The 17,234-nt window shown below is 42.4% G+C and overlaps 1 protein-coding gene across 1 annotated transcript in view; it reads left to right on the top strand.

Annotated features, from left to right (window-relative positions):
- Window positions 1-17,234, top strand: part of LOC138287752 (solute carrier organic anion transporter family member 1A2-like) — a 670,615-nt gene that overhangs the window by 635,443 nt on the left and 17,938 nt on the right. The window contains exon 14 of the mRNA XM_069228525.1: window positions 7,338-7,455. Coding sequence (XP_069084626.1) covers window positions 7,338-7,455 — 118 coding nt within the window. The remainder of the gene's footprint in view (window positions 1-7,337; window positions 7,456-17,234) is intronic.

The following is a 17,234-nucleotide window of genomic DNA, read 5'->3' on the forward strand; positions in this document are numbered from 1 at the left end:
TTTGATAGGGATGGTGCAGTATTCAAACCTGGGATAGACAAGCACCCTGAAACCCTGTCAACTCTGGGCCTTTCTAAAAAAGTAGCTGTTCAAGTGAATCAAGGTGGTGTCGCGTGCATGAATCCCAATATGTTGTCTTGCCCTGCATGATGTGCAAATATCAAATCTATGGATCACAAATGAATTTACCAACATCGATGTGACAGAAATCTAGGTATTAACAACAGTGGCAAAAGGCTTAACATACTGCATCCTCCTCTTTTGTCCCAAGCAAGAAATGTGCTGGAATTTACACAAGTTATGTCACCCTGAATTTACCTGAATCTCTAGTTTTAGAAAAGTCAAAGTTTCATAGGGTTCCATGGGTCCCGCTGACCTTAGGCCGGAAAATTGCAGCCATCTCCTATAGAAAGTTAGTGAAAATAGGGTATTTTTAGGTATAATATTTACATTTGAAAGACATTCTGGTTTAGGAAACTTACAAGGAGCCATGCAAGCCAAACAAATGTTGTTCACCACAGCCTCTAGTATACATAAATATATGTGATTGGAATGATTGCCACAGTGCCTTCGATCCCAGGCTCAAATACTCCAGCTACTCACATTTCAAGGATAGATGAAAGTTCCAACCTAAATTCTAGGCATTTCCATTGTGTGTTTCCTGTCTCAGGTGATAGGTGCACCGACTTAAGTCAAATAACATTTGGACCAGAAAAAGTGAGGTAAGTGTGAGTAATAGGACTTTCATTATTCACCATAGATCACAGAACATTCCTTCTAATTATTATTAGGGAATTCTGTTATTTAATCCAAAGTTGGACATTTGCAGTACATTCCAAATAAGAAACCTGAATTGGAACCATGCAAGCCAAAACACTCTAGCTTTCCTTTGGGGTTTACATTTCAGAATGGCCTGCAGTTGGTAGGTTTACCTCACAGCCAGCTGACCTTGTGTGAAAATACTGCATTTACCCACATCCCAATAATCAATACAAGTTCAAAGCAAAATTCTTAACATTTTCACAGTGATGCTGTCACTGGGCAATTGTGATTTAGGCAATAGGCCCACTTACACAAGTATAGTAAAGTGTCTATTAAAAGTGTGAGAACGCTGACTGCTAGGGCTTGATATACATGACTGGAGAAGGCATGAAAACACTATAAATGAGAAGATATTTGAGCATCAACAGTGTAGGGATGGTACTCAAATTAAAAAAAGATAGGATATTCATTGGATTTAGTGTAAAATGAGAAGAGAATATGGCCAAGGACAAAATCGTTCAGGATACCCACATGCAGTGAGGGGGTTATAGATAGTTTAGAGTCCCATGTAACTCATTAGGTGTGGCAGCAAAGATAAGAGCCAGGTAATTGCTTGCCTTGTTGTAGGACACCCAGTAATTCCATGGTGGCTAGAACAGTAGGATGAACTACTGTGGCAACGTTGCTGGCTAGGCTAGAAGAATAAGGATTGAAAAAATGTGGGTTTGATCTGCATTAGTGAACGTTTTGAAAAGATTGTTTAATGGTAGGCATTATGTAAGATGACCAGAGAACAGCCATTTGAGTATTTTGACAAAAAGGGTTAAAACCAGAAATAATTTCAAGCATGTAAGATATGTAACAGATGGTAAATAATGGTTGAATAAAGTGGTGAAGTGGAGAAGCACTCTAGAGGTGAGAGTAAATCATTTGGTGGTTTGAAGACTTAATAGTTCAAATAGTGAACAGGACACTTTGAGGCTTCGATTATTGGAATGAGTTCAAATGCAGATGTTGTGATGAAGCGTGAAATTAGAGCTGAGTGAAGTTGTGGTGAAGTGGGGGATGTACAAGGATGGAGGTGGGCCAGTGTGCCTCTAAGATTCATGTTGGCAGTCAGCACAGGTTATTGATACTGTAGCGTGAAGTACAGATCTTGCATTGACAGTCGTCACTATAGCACAAAGATTTGGGTGCACTGGAGCTTTGTGAGTGTGGTGGGTACAAGTGACTATATCCTGGCACGTACAGGCTTGTTCGCTGTCAAGAAAGAGGATTTGTTTCTTTCTTTATTCAAGCAGGAGCTCAACTGATGCCACACCAAGTATCCAGGACCTGAGGGACCCCTCTTTGAGATTATAAACTTAATTAGGAACTCACTCCAGTAGAGGCCAGCAGGACTAAGGCAGTTCCAGTTGCATATCCAGTTGCAGGTCCAGTTGCAGGTCAGCAGACCATATTCAGGGAGGCTTCTGAAGCTTGTTTTGTCCCTGTAGCTCAGAACAGGAGGTCAGCCAGCTGACCCTTGGAGTACTTCAGCCTGGGATGAAGGGTGCAGGGCCAGTCTTCCTTCTTAACAAGAGGGCATGCCTCAAGCAAAAGTGTAGCAGGGCATCCTCATGCTGCAGTATCCACCTGTCCAGGAGAGTACTGAAGAGTTGGGCCTTAGGGTCCAATATTTATACCTGACCCACTTTGAAGTGGGAGAAAATTCTACAGTTTTTCCCCTACAGAGGCGTCTGGAATCTCCTGCCTCCCTGTCCCAGTGTGTCCTGGGGCACAATAGGCTAGTGTGAAGTCCTTTTGTGAGCTTGGCCACTGCCTTTGAAGTTCAAGTATGGACAGTGACAGCTCAGCATCCCGCAACCTGCTAGAGATATAGGGACATAAATGTAAATGAAAAGTGCCAATTTTGTGTGAGGCAAATTACCATGTTTGAAGGAGAGAGCACAAGAACGTTAGCACTGGTTAACAGTGGTAAAGGGTGCAGAGTCCTAATGGCAACAAAAATAGGTTCAGGAAACAGAGGGAGTGAGCCAAAATGTTCAGGGGGTGGCCTTAAAGAAAGGGCCACATCCAACACTGGCAACAAAATTCTTCATTTAAAAAATAATAACCAGCAGATATAATTGCAACAGAACTATACAGATGCTTCTTTGCAGTCATGTGTACATACTTTTAAATGTACTTTGCAGGGAAACATGATTTTTATTCGGACAATGAAAAGATGCCATTGGTTTTGAATTACTGTAACCTAAAAACGTAGATGAAACATACAAGAATGACTAACAACAATAAAAAAAGAATGGGAAGAAAATTATTGGTAAAATAAAATACTTGCCAACCAGTGGTGGAACGGAAATTCTTTTCCTTTTAGGCAGATGTGCACATATGATTGTCACTTACTGTGGAAAAGAGCTAATAGTTCAACTGCATTGATTCCTTTCCCCATGCTTTATACTATGGTGAGTGGAATCTAAATGTAAATGATTGGAGAACAGTCCAAACAATAAGGAGGCCTGGCCAGAAACCTCTCTTTTTATGTATATATGTATGTATTTTTAGATATATTTTTTTAATACATCACATTTGTTATCAAGCAAGATCGGTAATATAGAAAATCGATTGAAGGAAAGAACCATCATGAAAATATGCGATACACATAAAGTGTAAATACATTTAGCATTTGCCAACTGAAATTTCACACGTTAAGTCCAAGTATCAAAACCCAAAGATTTAAAAAAAACCTGTAGGTAACAAATCCGAAGCCTAGATATAGAAAGTTTGTCTTTTGTTTCTGGCCTCAAGAGCTTGGATCGCAGGCCTGATTTTTGTCAGATGACATAGTTGAGTTCCCTTAGAAAGATATTTGCAATGAAACCCCTAAGGGTATTAGTTGTACTTTAAAAAATTATAACATAACATAAGACAGGTACTGCCAAAAACCTTAACTGTTTAATTTTCAGTAATTCACATTAACTTTGAGGACGTCATGAGACATACTGGGATTCATCAGTCTAGTGAATTTGTAGCTTTTATTTCTCTGTGATAACCAGAAACTCAGGCGGTCATTCTGACCGCGGCGGTCAGCGGTCGCCGCCCGCCAAGCGGTTCCCGCCGAAAGACCGCTCCGCGGTCAAAAGACCGCGGCGGCCATTCCGGCTTTCCCGCTGGGCCGGCGGGCGACCGCCAGAAGACCGCCGGCCGGCCCAGCGGGACAGCCCCTTCAACAATGAAGCCGGCTCGGAATGGAGCCGGCGGAGTTGCAGGGGTGCGACGGGTGCAGTGGCACCCGTTGCGATTTTCACTGTCTGCTAAGCAGACAGTGAAAATCTTTGTGGGGCCCTGTTAGGGGGCCCCTGCACTGCCCATGCCTGTGGCATGGGCAGTGCAGGGGCCCCCAGGGGCCCCACGGCACCCGTTCCCGCCATCCTGGTTCCGGCGGTGGACACCACCAGAAACAGGCTGGCGGTAAGGGGGTCGGAATCCCCATGGCGGTGCTGCAAGCAGCGCCGCCATAGCGGGTTCCCTGGGCCAGCGGGAAACCGGCGGGAAACCGCCGGCTCCCCTTTTCCGACCGCGGCTTTACCGCCGCGGTCAGAATCGCCAAGGAAGCACCGCCAGCTTGTTGGCGGTGCTTCCGCCGCACTCCGCCATGGCGGTCATGGACCGCCAAGGTCAGAAGGACCCCCTCAGTCCTTAATGTGTAGACGAAAGAGTGCTGTGCTGAAAGCTTTGCTCAGTAGCCCACGACTGGTGCAACTAAATGTCAGCACATATACTGCCAAGGCTTCTGAGTCTTAAATACACCTAATGCCTTTTTAATCCACTACAAGAAACTCCCTGCCTCTTTACCTCACTCTTGTAAGTTCCTGCTTTCTCCCTTTTTGATGGTTCCTCTGTCTTTTTCTTCCTCCGTCTTTTTTCTTTGTTTGTTTCTGTCTCTCATGCTTTTGGAAAATATTTCATAAGGAAAAATAAGTGCCGGTCAAAAATGAGTGCAGGTGGCTCCCACTGGCAACCACCTTGTCAATGTGTACAATATTCACAGGTGGCAATTTTATTGACACTTACAACTCGGGCCCATCCTTGGAACAACATAGAGGGCTCTTCAGATAGTCCTAAGATTCAACCCACTTGAGGCCCATATTACAGTCTATGCGATGGAAGCCAAAGGCATCTCAAAGAAATATCAACAACACCCCAGATGCCATGGTCACATTATAGGGATGATGGGAACAGGACATGGGCCCTCTAGCGGAAAAAGATTAGGTGGAAGCCTGGATGAAAAACACAACTAGGCACCTTTTATCACATGGTCTGGGGAAGTCAGCTATACAAAAGTTATTTGTGTCTATAAAGCCTGCGGATGCCCCAGAATACATAGTAAGATTTGAGGGACCAGGAATGCATATTGCATGACTGGAATGCAGTGTGTATTTTTTAGCATACAGAGAGCTGCATGCCTCAGATGGGTGGAGTGTTTTAGGCAACTGATGTGGAATACATTGCTCTATACATTGTGCGTTGTGATTAGTTAAGCACTCATAAAAAAACAATAAAACATATATGTAAAAAAAAGTCAATGTAACTCAGGAATGCAAGTTTATGTAACTGCTAATGGGCTTAAGTCTTAAAAGTTGTCATACTAAGCCAGTTTTAAATTGTAATTTTAACATGAACATTGACTGTTCAAATTCATGCTCTATATTTGGTGTTTCTGTTTTTATAATTATAACGAATTATGTATAATGTAATCTTGGGACTTTTTTCCTTTTGAACTGTCTTTTTTTTCTTTTGTTCTGCACGTTTCATTAGATCACTATGATGGGAAATGAAAATCAAGTAACTTTTTGTAGTGGATTTTCTGCTTGAACAGGCAGTGCTAGGTTGGGTAACTTTGGGCATGAACTCTTTGAAAAAGATGCTTCTCTGCATCTTGTTTTGGCTCTTTCAACTTTATAAGCAGTTGTATTTTGTTTATGTCCATTACTGGTAGCACCACTTTGAACACCTTTACTTAGGGAAGCTCAGCGTGTGCGCTTCATGTCTCTGCATCAATTTTCTTCTAGGAATGGACACAGTGGGTAGCATAGCCTGGAGCTACCAGGTGAGAAAAGGGCCTTTTACACCAGTCTTTTGATCGCAGTAAAGTGGAGTGGCACACTAACTTCCTTACTTTAAATCGCCTTTCCGTTTTAGGAGATATGTGCATTTTCTGTTTGGCAGCATTAATTTTTCTTTTGGGGTTTTCTTGTAAAGCTGCGTATGTGGCAGCTTTTAAATGTTGCAATACTCTTTCACTTGGTGAATATTTGTTATAGGTTCTACCATGACTCACTTTAATTTATTATTTTGAGCTTGTATTTGTGATAAAAAAATAATGACAGTTTGTTGTTTTTAGCAAATTATTCATTTTCTGCACTGGATGCATGGTCACTTCTTCAAACACTGGTGGTTCTTGTTTGTTCACATTTTTTGGGTGATGTATTCAGTTAACTTTTGTTCACCGGGTGAATGGCTACTAATCTTAGCATCCTCTTGCGCTCCACACCTGATATAATTGGTTGTTCCCTATCTGGCTTTTCGTTGGCAGAATTGTTTTAGGGCATAATTTAACAAGCCCATTCATAGAATGATTAGATGTAAGGAGCATCTTTCTTATTTTGAATTTTGTTCTTTATCTTTAATTTTCATACTAACTAAGGTGCCCTTTGTATATTATTTTTTCAGATTCTATGGTTTGCTTAAATATATGTTTTTTGTCCTCATGATGGCTCTTTGACTTTTTGGGATCGAAATGTTGTTAACTTCTGGCACTTGGGGAGGGATTAAAACCCGCAATTTTCCGTTTTCATTCATGGACTACCTAAAAAGCTCATTAGCCCATTGCCACTATTTTTTTACTTGTAACACTTTAGTATTGTCAAAAGTTGAGCATACCTATTTATGTATCCACCATTTATGTCTTATGTCATGTCTAATTCTGCATAGAATAATAATTTACTATGTGTTTGAATTTTTGTGTAGGTGCTTTATTATTGTTATTTCTGTGGTATCTTTCACATTTATTGACTGTGTAACAGTTATCCTTTACCTGGTACTGTAGCTATCAAGATAATCCACTCAATTAATGTTTGTTGCTGACATTTGCAGTTATCTTAAAGTCACAACTTAAAACCCAGACAAAACAGGATACAACGCCCATCCTTCTGAGATCTGTAAATTGAGGATTATTACATTTGGTTATGTTTATTTAAAAAGCTACAGATGGCAGGAATGCAATATGAAAGACTGTACAAAGTAAGTGTTGACGTAAACAAAATCAATCAGAAATGCATTTTAAAAGTTCCTTGAAAAACAGTTGGCCCTGTTTGGTTTGTGAAAGTACTTTAACATTAACCAGGTCACATCTCTACTTAATATGGCAATTTATTACATTTGTTGATTTTCACGGTTGAAGAAATAAAATAACGAATTAATATAGTATAAAATCAAAAATAAACTAAAAATAATGCAACACAAAAAATCATACTAATCAAAAATAATAATTATTCACTTGTTTTTGTTTTCAGGTTCAATTCCATCGCCTATTTACTACGGAGCACTTATTGATACCACATGTCTAAAATGGGAAACTACACGCTGTGGTGAACCTGGAGCCTGTCGCATCTATGACACCTATGCTTTCCAGTAAAATCAACATTATAATGTTAAACCATCTCATATATAGATGTGTCGATAAACTGACTAAATAACACTTTGAAATTGTAGCTTTCATAGAAATTGTTTATTCGATTGAAAAGATTTTTAGGAAGCATTGCAGCAAGACACTCTTGGTCATTTAAAGAAACAAATGTTAGACACACGTATCTTCTCTGGTGAATAGTGTGGTTCTCTCTCAAACAAGTATAAACATTTGTCTATGGCAAGTGTCGTGACACAGCAGAACTCATGTCCACACAGACACACACACACACACACACACATACATTTATGTACATTCAAATGCAAAAAGGGTTATTTAGACATGCCCCTTTCGGTTACTAGATAGAGCTGTGCAACCTAGATTAGGCACTGGTTAACAGTGTGGTCCATCACTGAGGTGGTCCACATACACACTGCTGATTGGATCCCAGGGCAGCCGATGAGATGTGATAATTCCCTTGAGCATGACAATGTGTAACCCATGGGTACTCACAAACATTTTCACAGGGGCCAAAAAGTTTGGTCTGTGATGTGCCCAAGGGCCGCATTGATGCCAGAGGAATGGCGGCCGAGCGAGGGAATTAGGGGGATTTGGCTGCTAGGTATGAGTAGGCGAAGTGAAGGATATACTTTCCTCTTTAATTCACTATTGGCATATTTGTCAGGGTAGGATAAAAATTAATGTTTCTGAATTCATGTTTGAAAACTATCACTTGTAAATTAATACTTCTCATTGCAATGATATAATAACTTATAGTTAGGTTGAAAGGTTCAACATGCACACTTTTTGAGTTTTGAAGCAACTGTTATATTTTTACACTTTTCCTGCAAGATGTCTTTAAAAATGAACCTGTTTCATAAGTGAAGCTCAGGACTCTCTAGTTACTTCTTTTCCACCAATTAACCACAAAATATTTAAGATCTTTTATTTTTAGAGCTGAATCCAGTGAACAGCAGCCCTGTACTCCTGTTGCCCAGGAAGCCACATGTAAAGGTCAGGGGGGCCGCATGCGGCCCCCGGGCCGTACTTTGAGTATCCATGGTCGCAACCAATGCTTGTTGAATTGCCTCACAAGCAAAGTCGAACAAATCAAAAATGCCTGTTGTGCATGAATATGCATTCATGGTGGCCATTCAAGCTTTGTGCTCTTTTATTGACTGAGGAGGATGTTTGCGAGTTGGGAAAAACTCCCCATCTCAAGGTAATGCCAGACAGCCCACTATAAAAGAGGAACAGATCACCAGGGGATGGCGGGATCAGAGGTGAGCATGGTGATGCCAGAAACCTGCACAAGCCATAGTAGAGGTCAAGAAAAATCAAACCTTGCTGAGCTCACCCAGATGTTGCAGAGCAATGTGTGCAATGACTGCCAGCCCCAGTGAGGCTCCTCTTGCTGGATGGAGCTCCACTTTCCTGGCAAAACTCTTCAGGTCAAAAATAGCTTGAAGGGATGAGTACAATATGGTCACAATACAACAAAAACTCTCTGCAAAGCTCTAGTTTCCAGGCACCCAGCATGAATGTTTCTGCTTTTTAGGTCTTGCCAGACAGGACAAGATATGGCCAAAAAGACCTATTGTTGGCTTAGAGTGAGCTTGGAGCCCAGCCATTGCTCAGTTTTCATTGGCTTTATTGTCACTCTTATTTCTTTGCTTTTTATTTGCAAACATGTATGGGCTTTATTTCCTCTTCTTATGTTTGCCCCACTTCTTCAACATGGACAAAGTATATGTATCCTTCCACTGCTTACTTTTGAAACACCATTTTCATTTTCTTTTTGGCCAAGTTCCATGAGAGTGCATGTTTTTTCCAGCTGTTTCTATTATCACTGCTTTCCCCTGCTGTCATGTTCTCTGTTGCTCTCTCGCCCGTAAGCTTCTCCCTTGCCACCTCCATGTTGTGCTCACCCTCATATTCTTCTCCCCTACATTGTTCTCACTCTTGTGCTATCTTCAACAGCCCATCTGCTTCTCCTTTCCTCACGGACTCCACCTTAGTCCCTCTCCTGTGTTGTTCAACCCCTCCACTGGTATTGCTTTTCCCACCCACTACCTCCAAGTTGCTTTTGATCCCTTTGTCTCTTCGCCTTTCATATTGCTTAACCACCCTGTATTGCTCTTTTCCCATCCCATACCTCAAAAAAATACTTTTCTGCTATTTTTTTTATTTTTTACTTCTCGTTCTAACTAGAATCGATAAAAGAAAGAAAAAAGCATCTACAAAATAGGATTGGTGGACGTGTCATAGATCATTTTTGTTTACTATTTAGCCATGCTGCACAACATAGGGGATACTGTATGTGAGAAAACAGGGCTGATTGCAGAGTCCCCCTAACTTTTTGCCCCCATTGTCCACTTTTTGCTGGTGTTTTCCTGACTCTGATGGTGCCCTGGGTACTGCTAACCAGTCCCAGGGCCTGTGCTCTGTGTAAAATCAATATGCAAATTAGGCTAATTATAATTGGCTAAGTTAACCTACCTATAAGTCCCTAGTATATGGTAGGGCATGTAGGTTTAGGGACCACAGCATAGGTAGTGCACCCATAGGTGCACTGCTGAGGTGCCCAGTGTTATTTTAAAGGCAGGCCTGCCTTGCTGGCTGCTTTTAAATTAATGTTATATGCAAATTCGACTTTGGAATTAAAAGTAGTTCCAACGTCTTAAACTACCTTATTTTTACATATAAGTCACCCCTAAGGTGTGCCCTATGTGCCCCTAGGGCTGGGTGCCATGTAACTATAAGCAGGGACTTTATAAAAATAGTTTTATAAGCCCTGGTGAGGTAAAAACAGCCAAATTCGTTTTTCCCTCATTGTAGTAAATGGCCTTCTTAGGCTAGAATGGGGAGACTTTATTTTAATTTTTAAAGTCTCCTTAAATGATGCATACCAAGAATTTGGTATCAAATTAATTGTTGTAATAAATCCCACAATTCCCAGTTGTTGGATTTAATATAACTTGTTCAGGTAAAGAGTTTTAAACTTTACCTGAAAAGTTGCCCATTTCAGCCCTGCATTGTTTTTGCTGCTGTGCTCTGATTGGCCAGCTCTAGCCATGAGGCAGCAGAGACACCAGCCAAGACACCAGCGGGTGAAGTAACTGTGAAGCCGCAAATCACCTACTGATGGTGCGAGGCATCACCTCTCACCCGAGCGTTCTGCTGCGACCCACCTGCCCCAAATGTGCAAAAACCTGCTAAGCAGTTAAAGCACACCAGCGGCTGACGAGGACTATATTGCGCTAATGATAGGCCATCCAGACTGACAGATTCCTTCCGTAGTGTGCGGCAGAGATGTTCGATGGGAGCAGCTGGAAACAGTCATCAGGCCCCAGAGCCCCTGGTAAGAGGCGTTGCACAAGAGCGCAACTCAGGGCAACAGAGCAGGCACTTGGGGCCCACAGACACCACCATGAGCCTGCAGGCTTGTGGTTGATGCCTCGCCCCCTCCCTTTCTTTCCTGAATGTGGGTGGTGTTGGAGCGCTGCTCTGCACCTTAAATCATTGAAGGAAATGCTGCGGGTGAAAGCACTGGATTATCATAGTCCTTGTCTTGCAGCCCATAATTGGTGACCAGAAAACACCATAAACTACCACAGGCTGCCGTGCATCTGATACTTGGGATATCAAAATAGTCAGATCTGCTGAACTGTGAAAATATATCCAGCACTGGGTTGAGCACCACATACCACCATCTAGGGGATACTCTTGCCACCTAGGACACACATAACCCCCATGGCATGCCTAAATCTCTATTCTAACGGAGATCCAGCATGAGGTGAGCGGAGGAGACACTACTTTGAAACACTACAACAATTACTGCCTCACAGTCCCCTGAGGAAATCCCAGAGTGAGCCCCTTACACTACTTGTACAACTACTGCTGATCCCAATAGGAAAAATAAACAGGAGGTGCAAAACACCATCAGGACTCTTCAAGCTATAGCTACAGACCAAGAAATAGACCCACCAAATCATAGCACGGCGACTCTTGAAACTACGCTCTTTGCCATGCAACAAAGTCTTCAGTCAATCGATGGCAAGATAGACATTTTAAATGTATGCATGGATAACCTGACCACCAAACTATATAAACTAGCAGCGCATATAACAGCTTCGGAGCAGCACATTTCATTGACAGAAGATGATATGCACTCAATAACCACAAAGTGCCTGTGTACTTTTTTGCATGATGCCTGCTTAAGGGTTCCAAGGAGATAGTCCTTCCATAGCTGGTAGCACACGGGTCTTCCAGCCACACCTGTCCACAGGATGGGCTAATGATTCTCTGGCTGCCCCTATAAGGGTACACACCACATGTATTTTCACTGTGTTTCACCAGCTTATACTGGCAACTACGTTTTTCTGTTTCAATGTTTGCATAATTGGGATGCTGAAGTGAGAGGGGGAAGGGGCTACTTTTTTTTTTTTTTTTTCATTTCTGTTGCCATTATTGACACTAAGAAGGAAAGGGGTGATGTCAAAGCTGCTCCTTTCATATTAATTTCAGGCTACAACAGCATTGTAGCATTACTGTATGTGAGATTGCATGCATGTAGTTATCTCATGAGGCCTTCCTTAGGGGTGACTGGCATACATGGTGGGGGCAAAGATGGGTTTGAGCAGTTTACACTGCTCCTGCGGTCTGCAATTGCAAGAACAACAGATGATGGATGGAATGCAGAACACATAAAACATTCACCCCCAGTCACAGATTAGGGTTTAATCCATCAGTTTTTTTGCTTGCCATGCCATTCCAGTTTAGACCCAACCACATGCAAATCAGTCTTGACCCTGTTCCCTATGGGAACAGTCCAGCCCGAACTGCCAGGCCAGGTCTTCCCTGGACCAGAAACAATCATCCTGGGATCGCTTTCAGAGTATCACCCTTCATCAGCCAGGCTAGCTTGAATCTGGTGGCATAGCAAGCACAGGACCCACGTCTGGGCATACCTTCCCACTTGGGGAGACAAATGCAAAAACAACAGATGATGGACGGAATGCAGAACACATCAAACATTCACCCCCAGTCACAGATCTGGGTGTAATCCACCAGCTTTTTTTTTGCTTGCCATGCCATTCCAGTTTAGACTCAGCCATATGCAAATCAGTCTTGACCCTGTTCCCCATGGGAACAGTTCAGCCCGAACTGCCAGGCCAGGTCTTCCCTGGACCAGAAACAATCATCCTGGGATCGCTTTCAGAGTATCACCCTTCATCAGCCAGGCTAGCTTGAATCTGGTGGCATAGCAAGCACAGGACCCACGTCTGGGCATACCTTCCCACTTGGGGAGACAAATGCAAAAACAACAGATGATGGACGGAATGCAGAACACATCAAACATTCACCCCCAGTCACAGATCTGGGTGTAATCCACCAGCTTTTTTTTTGCTTGCCATGCCATTCCAGTTTAGACTCAGCCATATGCAAATCAGTCTTGACCCTGTTCCCCATGGGAACAGTTCAGCCCGAACTGCCAGGCCAGGTCTTCCCTGGACCAGAAACAATCATCCTGGGATCGCTTTCAGAGTATCACCCTTCATCAGCCAGGCTAGCTTGAATCTGGTGGCATAGCAAGCACAGGACCCACGTCTGGGCATACCTTCCCACTTGGGGTGACAAATGCAAAAACAACAGATGATGGACGGAATGCAGAACACATCAAACATTCACCCCCAGTCACAGATCTGGGTGTAATCCACCAGCTTTTTTTTTGCTTGCCATGCCATTCCAGTTTAGACTCAGCCATATTCAAATCAGTCTTGACCCTGTTCCCCATGGGAACAGTTCAGCCCGAACTGCCAGGCCAGGTCTTCCCTGGACCAGAAACAAGCATCCCGGGACCGGTTTCAGGGTATCACCCTTCATCAGACAGGCTAGCTTGAATCTGGTGGCATAGCAAGCACGGGACCCACGTCTGTGCATACCCTTCCCACTTGGCACTTGAAGTCTCCACACCAATCTAGATGATGCTCTCATGCTTCTGATAATATTAGCAGCATGAGAGCAGCATCAGGATTGGTTAATGCGGGCTGCCTCAATGCTCCAGCAGGCATTGGGGGTCTGTGTCTGCTCTCTGCTCAGCTGTCGTAGGCAGCTGAGCGGAGAGGTTTACACTGCACATGTCAGACTGGCCGTCGCCTGACAGCTGGCCAAAATGACATGTTCAGTGTAAACTGGAGGAGTGAGCTCCGCTTCCCTGCTGACAGCAGCAGTGGCCCTGTCCCCAAATGCAGCTCAGCTGGGGAAAGGGAAAAAATAAAATGGTAATAAATGTAATTTATTATCATTTTATTTTTTAGCCTTTTGGTGGTGCTGGCAGCAGCAGGGTTGATGCTCCTCTACCCTAAGGGAGTGGCTGCCACTGCTTCACCATCACTCAATTTTGTCTCTGCTCGCTTTAACTGTTGCTCTGTCTCTTCTTCAACTGTTTCAAGGCTGTGGCTCTCTGACAACACTCTTTTCCTCTGTCTCACACATTTTGGCCAATCATCTGGAAGACAGTTTTATCTGCAGACTCATTTGTGTGAACTGCCGCACTTTCTGTGTCTTCTTCAGTTACCATGTTAATTTGTAAGTCTTCAGCTGGGACTACTTGAGGTGGTCTGAGTTATTTTGAAACATGCACCTTCGCTTGCTGACTGATTTTGCTCAGTTTTCTGTTGTGCATATTATTTTCTCCTCCTATAACTAGCAAATCCAAATGTAACTTTTTTGGTGTGAGATACATGTGTCCACTGTAGCAAGCACAACAATATTTGTCACAGTGATCACTTGGTGGGGTCTGTGCCACCTTGCATCAAGACAACTCTTTCTCACATGCTTCTTTGCCATGACCCAGACCCCAGGAACTAGATCATGGCACAGCTCCTTACTTGATGCCTTCACTTGGTGAGAGGTACAGCAAACCACATTAGACAAGTTGATGTTTACAAAAGCAGCCATACAAACACCAGGAGCACATATCACCATCCCCTTGAAGATTTCATGCAAGCGTCAATGTCACTTTACTAGGAGTACACCTAATGCCCATCGTAGCTATTGATAATACATCTGGCTACTTCAAAGACATCAGATTGTATGTTTTTTTTAAAGCTTTGGTTTAAGAGAACCACTCACTCTCCCAACTGTTTCAGAAGCTTCAAGTCGATAACTACAGTGAAAATATGGACCTATTTTCAGTGTGGTACACAGGGTTTTCATCAAATCATTCTAAAAATGGCCGAACCTATCTAACTCTAAAGAAGTCGTCAAATCATATCTAGGGACCAGTCCCCTCAGCAAGAGTTCAGCTTTGGTCCAGCTGCCACTTGGGATATCCCCTACCCACCTAGTTAATAAACAGACAACAATCGAAATATAATGCAAACCATTGCATTTGGACATTTCCAAAAAGTCAAGTTGCATGCAGGTTAGGGTGCCATACAACTGTCCAACATGACTCAAATTCACTGCAGTTTTCTTACCAACATTTCACTGTTAGCAAGTAACAGTGCTGGCAAAGGTCTTCAGAAGCTGTTCTAAAATGTGGATTTTACCAGCAGCACTTTTTGAACATGTTTACAATGGCATCACGTCCAACATGTGTATGGCCATGAAAACACCTAACCATGGGGGTTAGAATGTTGTTCAGCATGACAAGCCTATAATTGGGTGATTTCAGCACAGCATTCTGATCAAGGGTACAACCTGTTGCAACCCACTTCTCTTTCTCATCAACAGCAACACCATTCTGCAAAACTTTCAGTTTCTCAATTGCCGGAACTGTCTATGAAGAGAAACAATTTACACCCTCTTTTGCCGAGCTACATTCTTTGGGTGGTTCTAATGTACTGGACATATGAGCATAGTATTTTGCAGCTTCATCAACAAATCTTTTACCAAGAGTAACTGTGTAATTTCCACATTTATGTGTTTCATAATTTAAAACAGCAACTTCCTTGAGCAACTGCAATGCATTAATCGTCTAAAATGATTTACCCCTTTCTGATGGGGCTACCAGAAGAAACCCGTCTGTAACTACAGCGGTGAAAAATCATGGTCCACTCCAAAACCAAATTGGCTATCTGTGTAAATTGTGACACTCAATCCATGGGCCACGCAACAGGCCCTTATAAGAGCAATCACTCTGCAACTTGTCCTGTGGCTAGAATACACAATTATGTTTCGATATTGTAACCTATTGTGCATATTGCGTATGCCGCTGTCAGTATTCCTTGATAATCTCCCAGGCCAGAAACATCTTAAAATAAAATAAAATCAGAAAATTCCAATAGCACATATTGAATATCGGTTCTTGACTTGGCACACACTGCTGTCACATTTAAACAGTCATGGTCTAAATCACTGTCTTCCTCATAAGAACTCACACAAAGCACAAGCAAAAGAGTAGCAGGATTCAATGTGTTACATTATCTAATAGAGGTATTGTCACCAGCAAGAGCCCCCTATTCATACTTTGTTAATCAGCTATTTTTCATGTCCTGAATTTGAGTATGCATAATCTCAACTGAATGAGGGACCAATACAACAAGTGTGTAACTCATCACAATTCCTTCACTTCGCTGTATGGAAATAGAACTGTAGCAGTGGTCTTTAAACAGCTAGGAAGCTCTGCAGCTATTAGATATAATGTAGATAAAATGGGTGAAATTAAAGGACTTTGATTCCACAGAAATCATCAGATTACATTAAAACTCTGTGAGATTCCGTGAATTACATGACGGAACAGAGTGGGCATTAGGTGCTATTTTCTTAGTGCAAACTGCACCCTCGCTCAAAAAAATTTATATGAGGGTGTATTTATCACTAACATAATAGTGCAGCCAAATACCACTCAGCGCCCTTACGTACTCTGCAGTGATTACTAGAGAGAATGTAAAGGTGCTGCTACCAAATGGTATGCACAGTGGTTTTTAAACTTTCAAAACTACTGCATATAACTCTGCAGTGCATAGCCCTCGGCTCCCTTACACACTCTGCAGTAATCACTGCAGAGTATGTAAGAGCCCGAGGGGTAGGCACGCCTGTGCAGTGATTTTTTTTACAGGGCTAGAAGCAAGAGTGGTCCTTTTATGTTTGAAAACCACTGCAGATCAAAACTTAATCTGCCGTGTTTTTTAAACATAGAGAGCATAGTTCCCTCATGCTTCACTGCAGAGTATTTAGGGGGGCTGAAGGGTATGCCCTGCAGTGAATTTTAATTACCTATTTCCTCCGATTCCACCTGCTGAATTAAAACTCCACCCAGGGATAATAAAAAGTAAGCCAATGAGCTTTTTGTTCCTTCATGCTGCTGAGTTAACAATGCAAGGCAGGACTCTTCTCTATCATGACAGAAAATAATTGAAAGTCTTTACTGTAGTTAGGCATTCTTAGAGCAGGTGTAGTACAGAGCCTATGTCTGAGCTCCAGGAAGGCATTAATGTACTCATCAATAAATGGTACCAGTTCACTTACATCACTGTAAGTAAACCTTTGTAAAGGATTTGTAATCAGGGAAAAGTTTGGAATCCACTGACAACTGTAGCCAACCATTACCAAAAACATCTTCAATTCCTTTTGGATCATTGATTGATTAATTCTCTGAATTGCATAAATGCATGCTAAAGATATTTTTTGCATTCCTTCCTCAATTTTGTGACCCAATTAAGCAACATTTTGTCTGACAATACTGCAACTTTGGAAGGGATACCTTATGGCCATATTCTGTGAGAGGGTTCAGCATACATTTGTGTCAAGCTTACAATTCTCTGTAGCTTTGGAT

This window comes from Pleurodeles waltl, chromosome 4_1 (genome assembly GCF_031143425.1).
Source record: "Pleurodeles waltl isolate 20211129_DDA chromosome 4_1, aPleWal1.hap1.20221129, whole genome shotgun sequence".
Classification (NCBI taxonomy): domain Eukaryota; kingdom Metazoa; phylum Chordata; class Amphibia; order Caudata; family Salamandridae; genus Pleurodeles; species Pleurodeles waltl.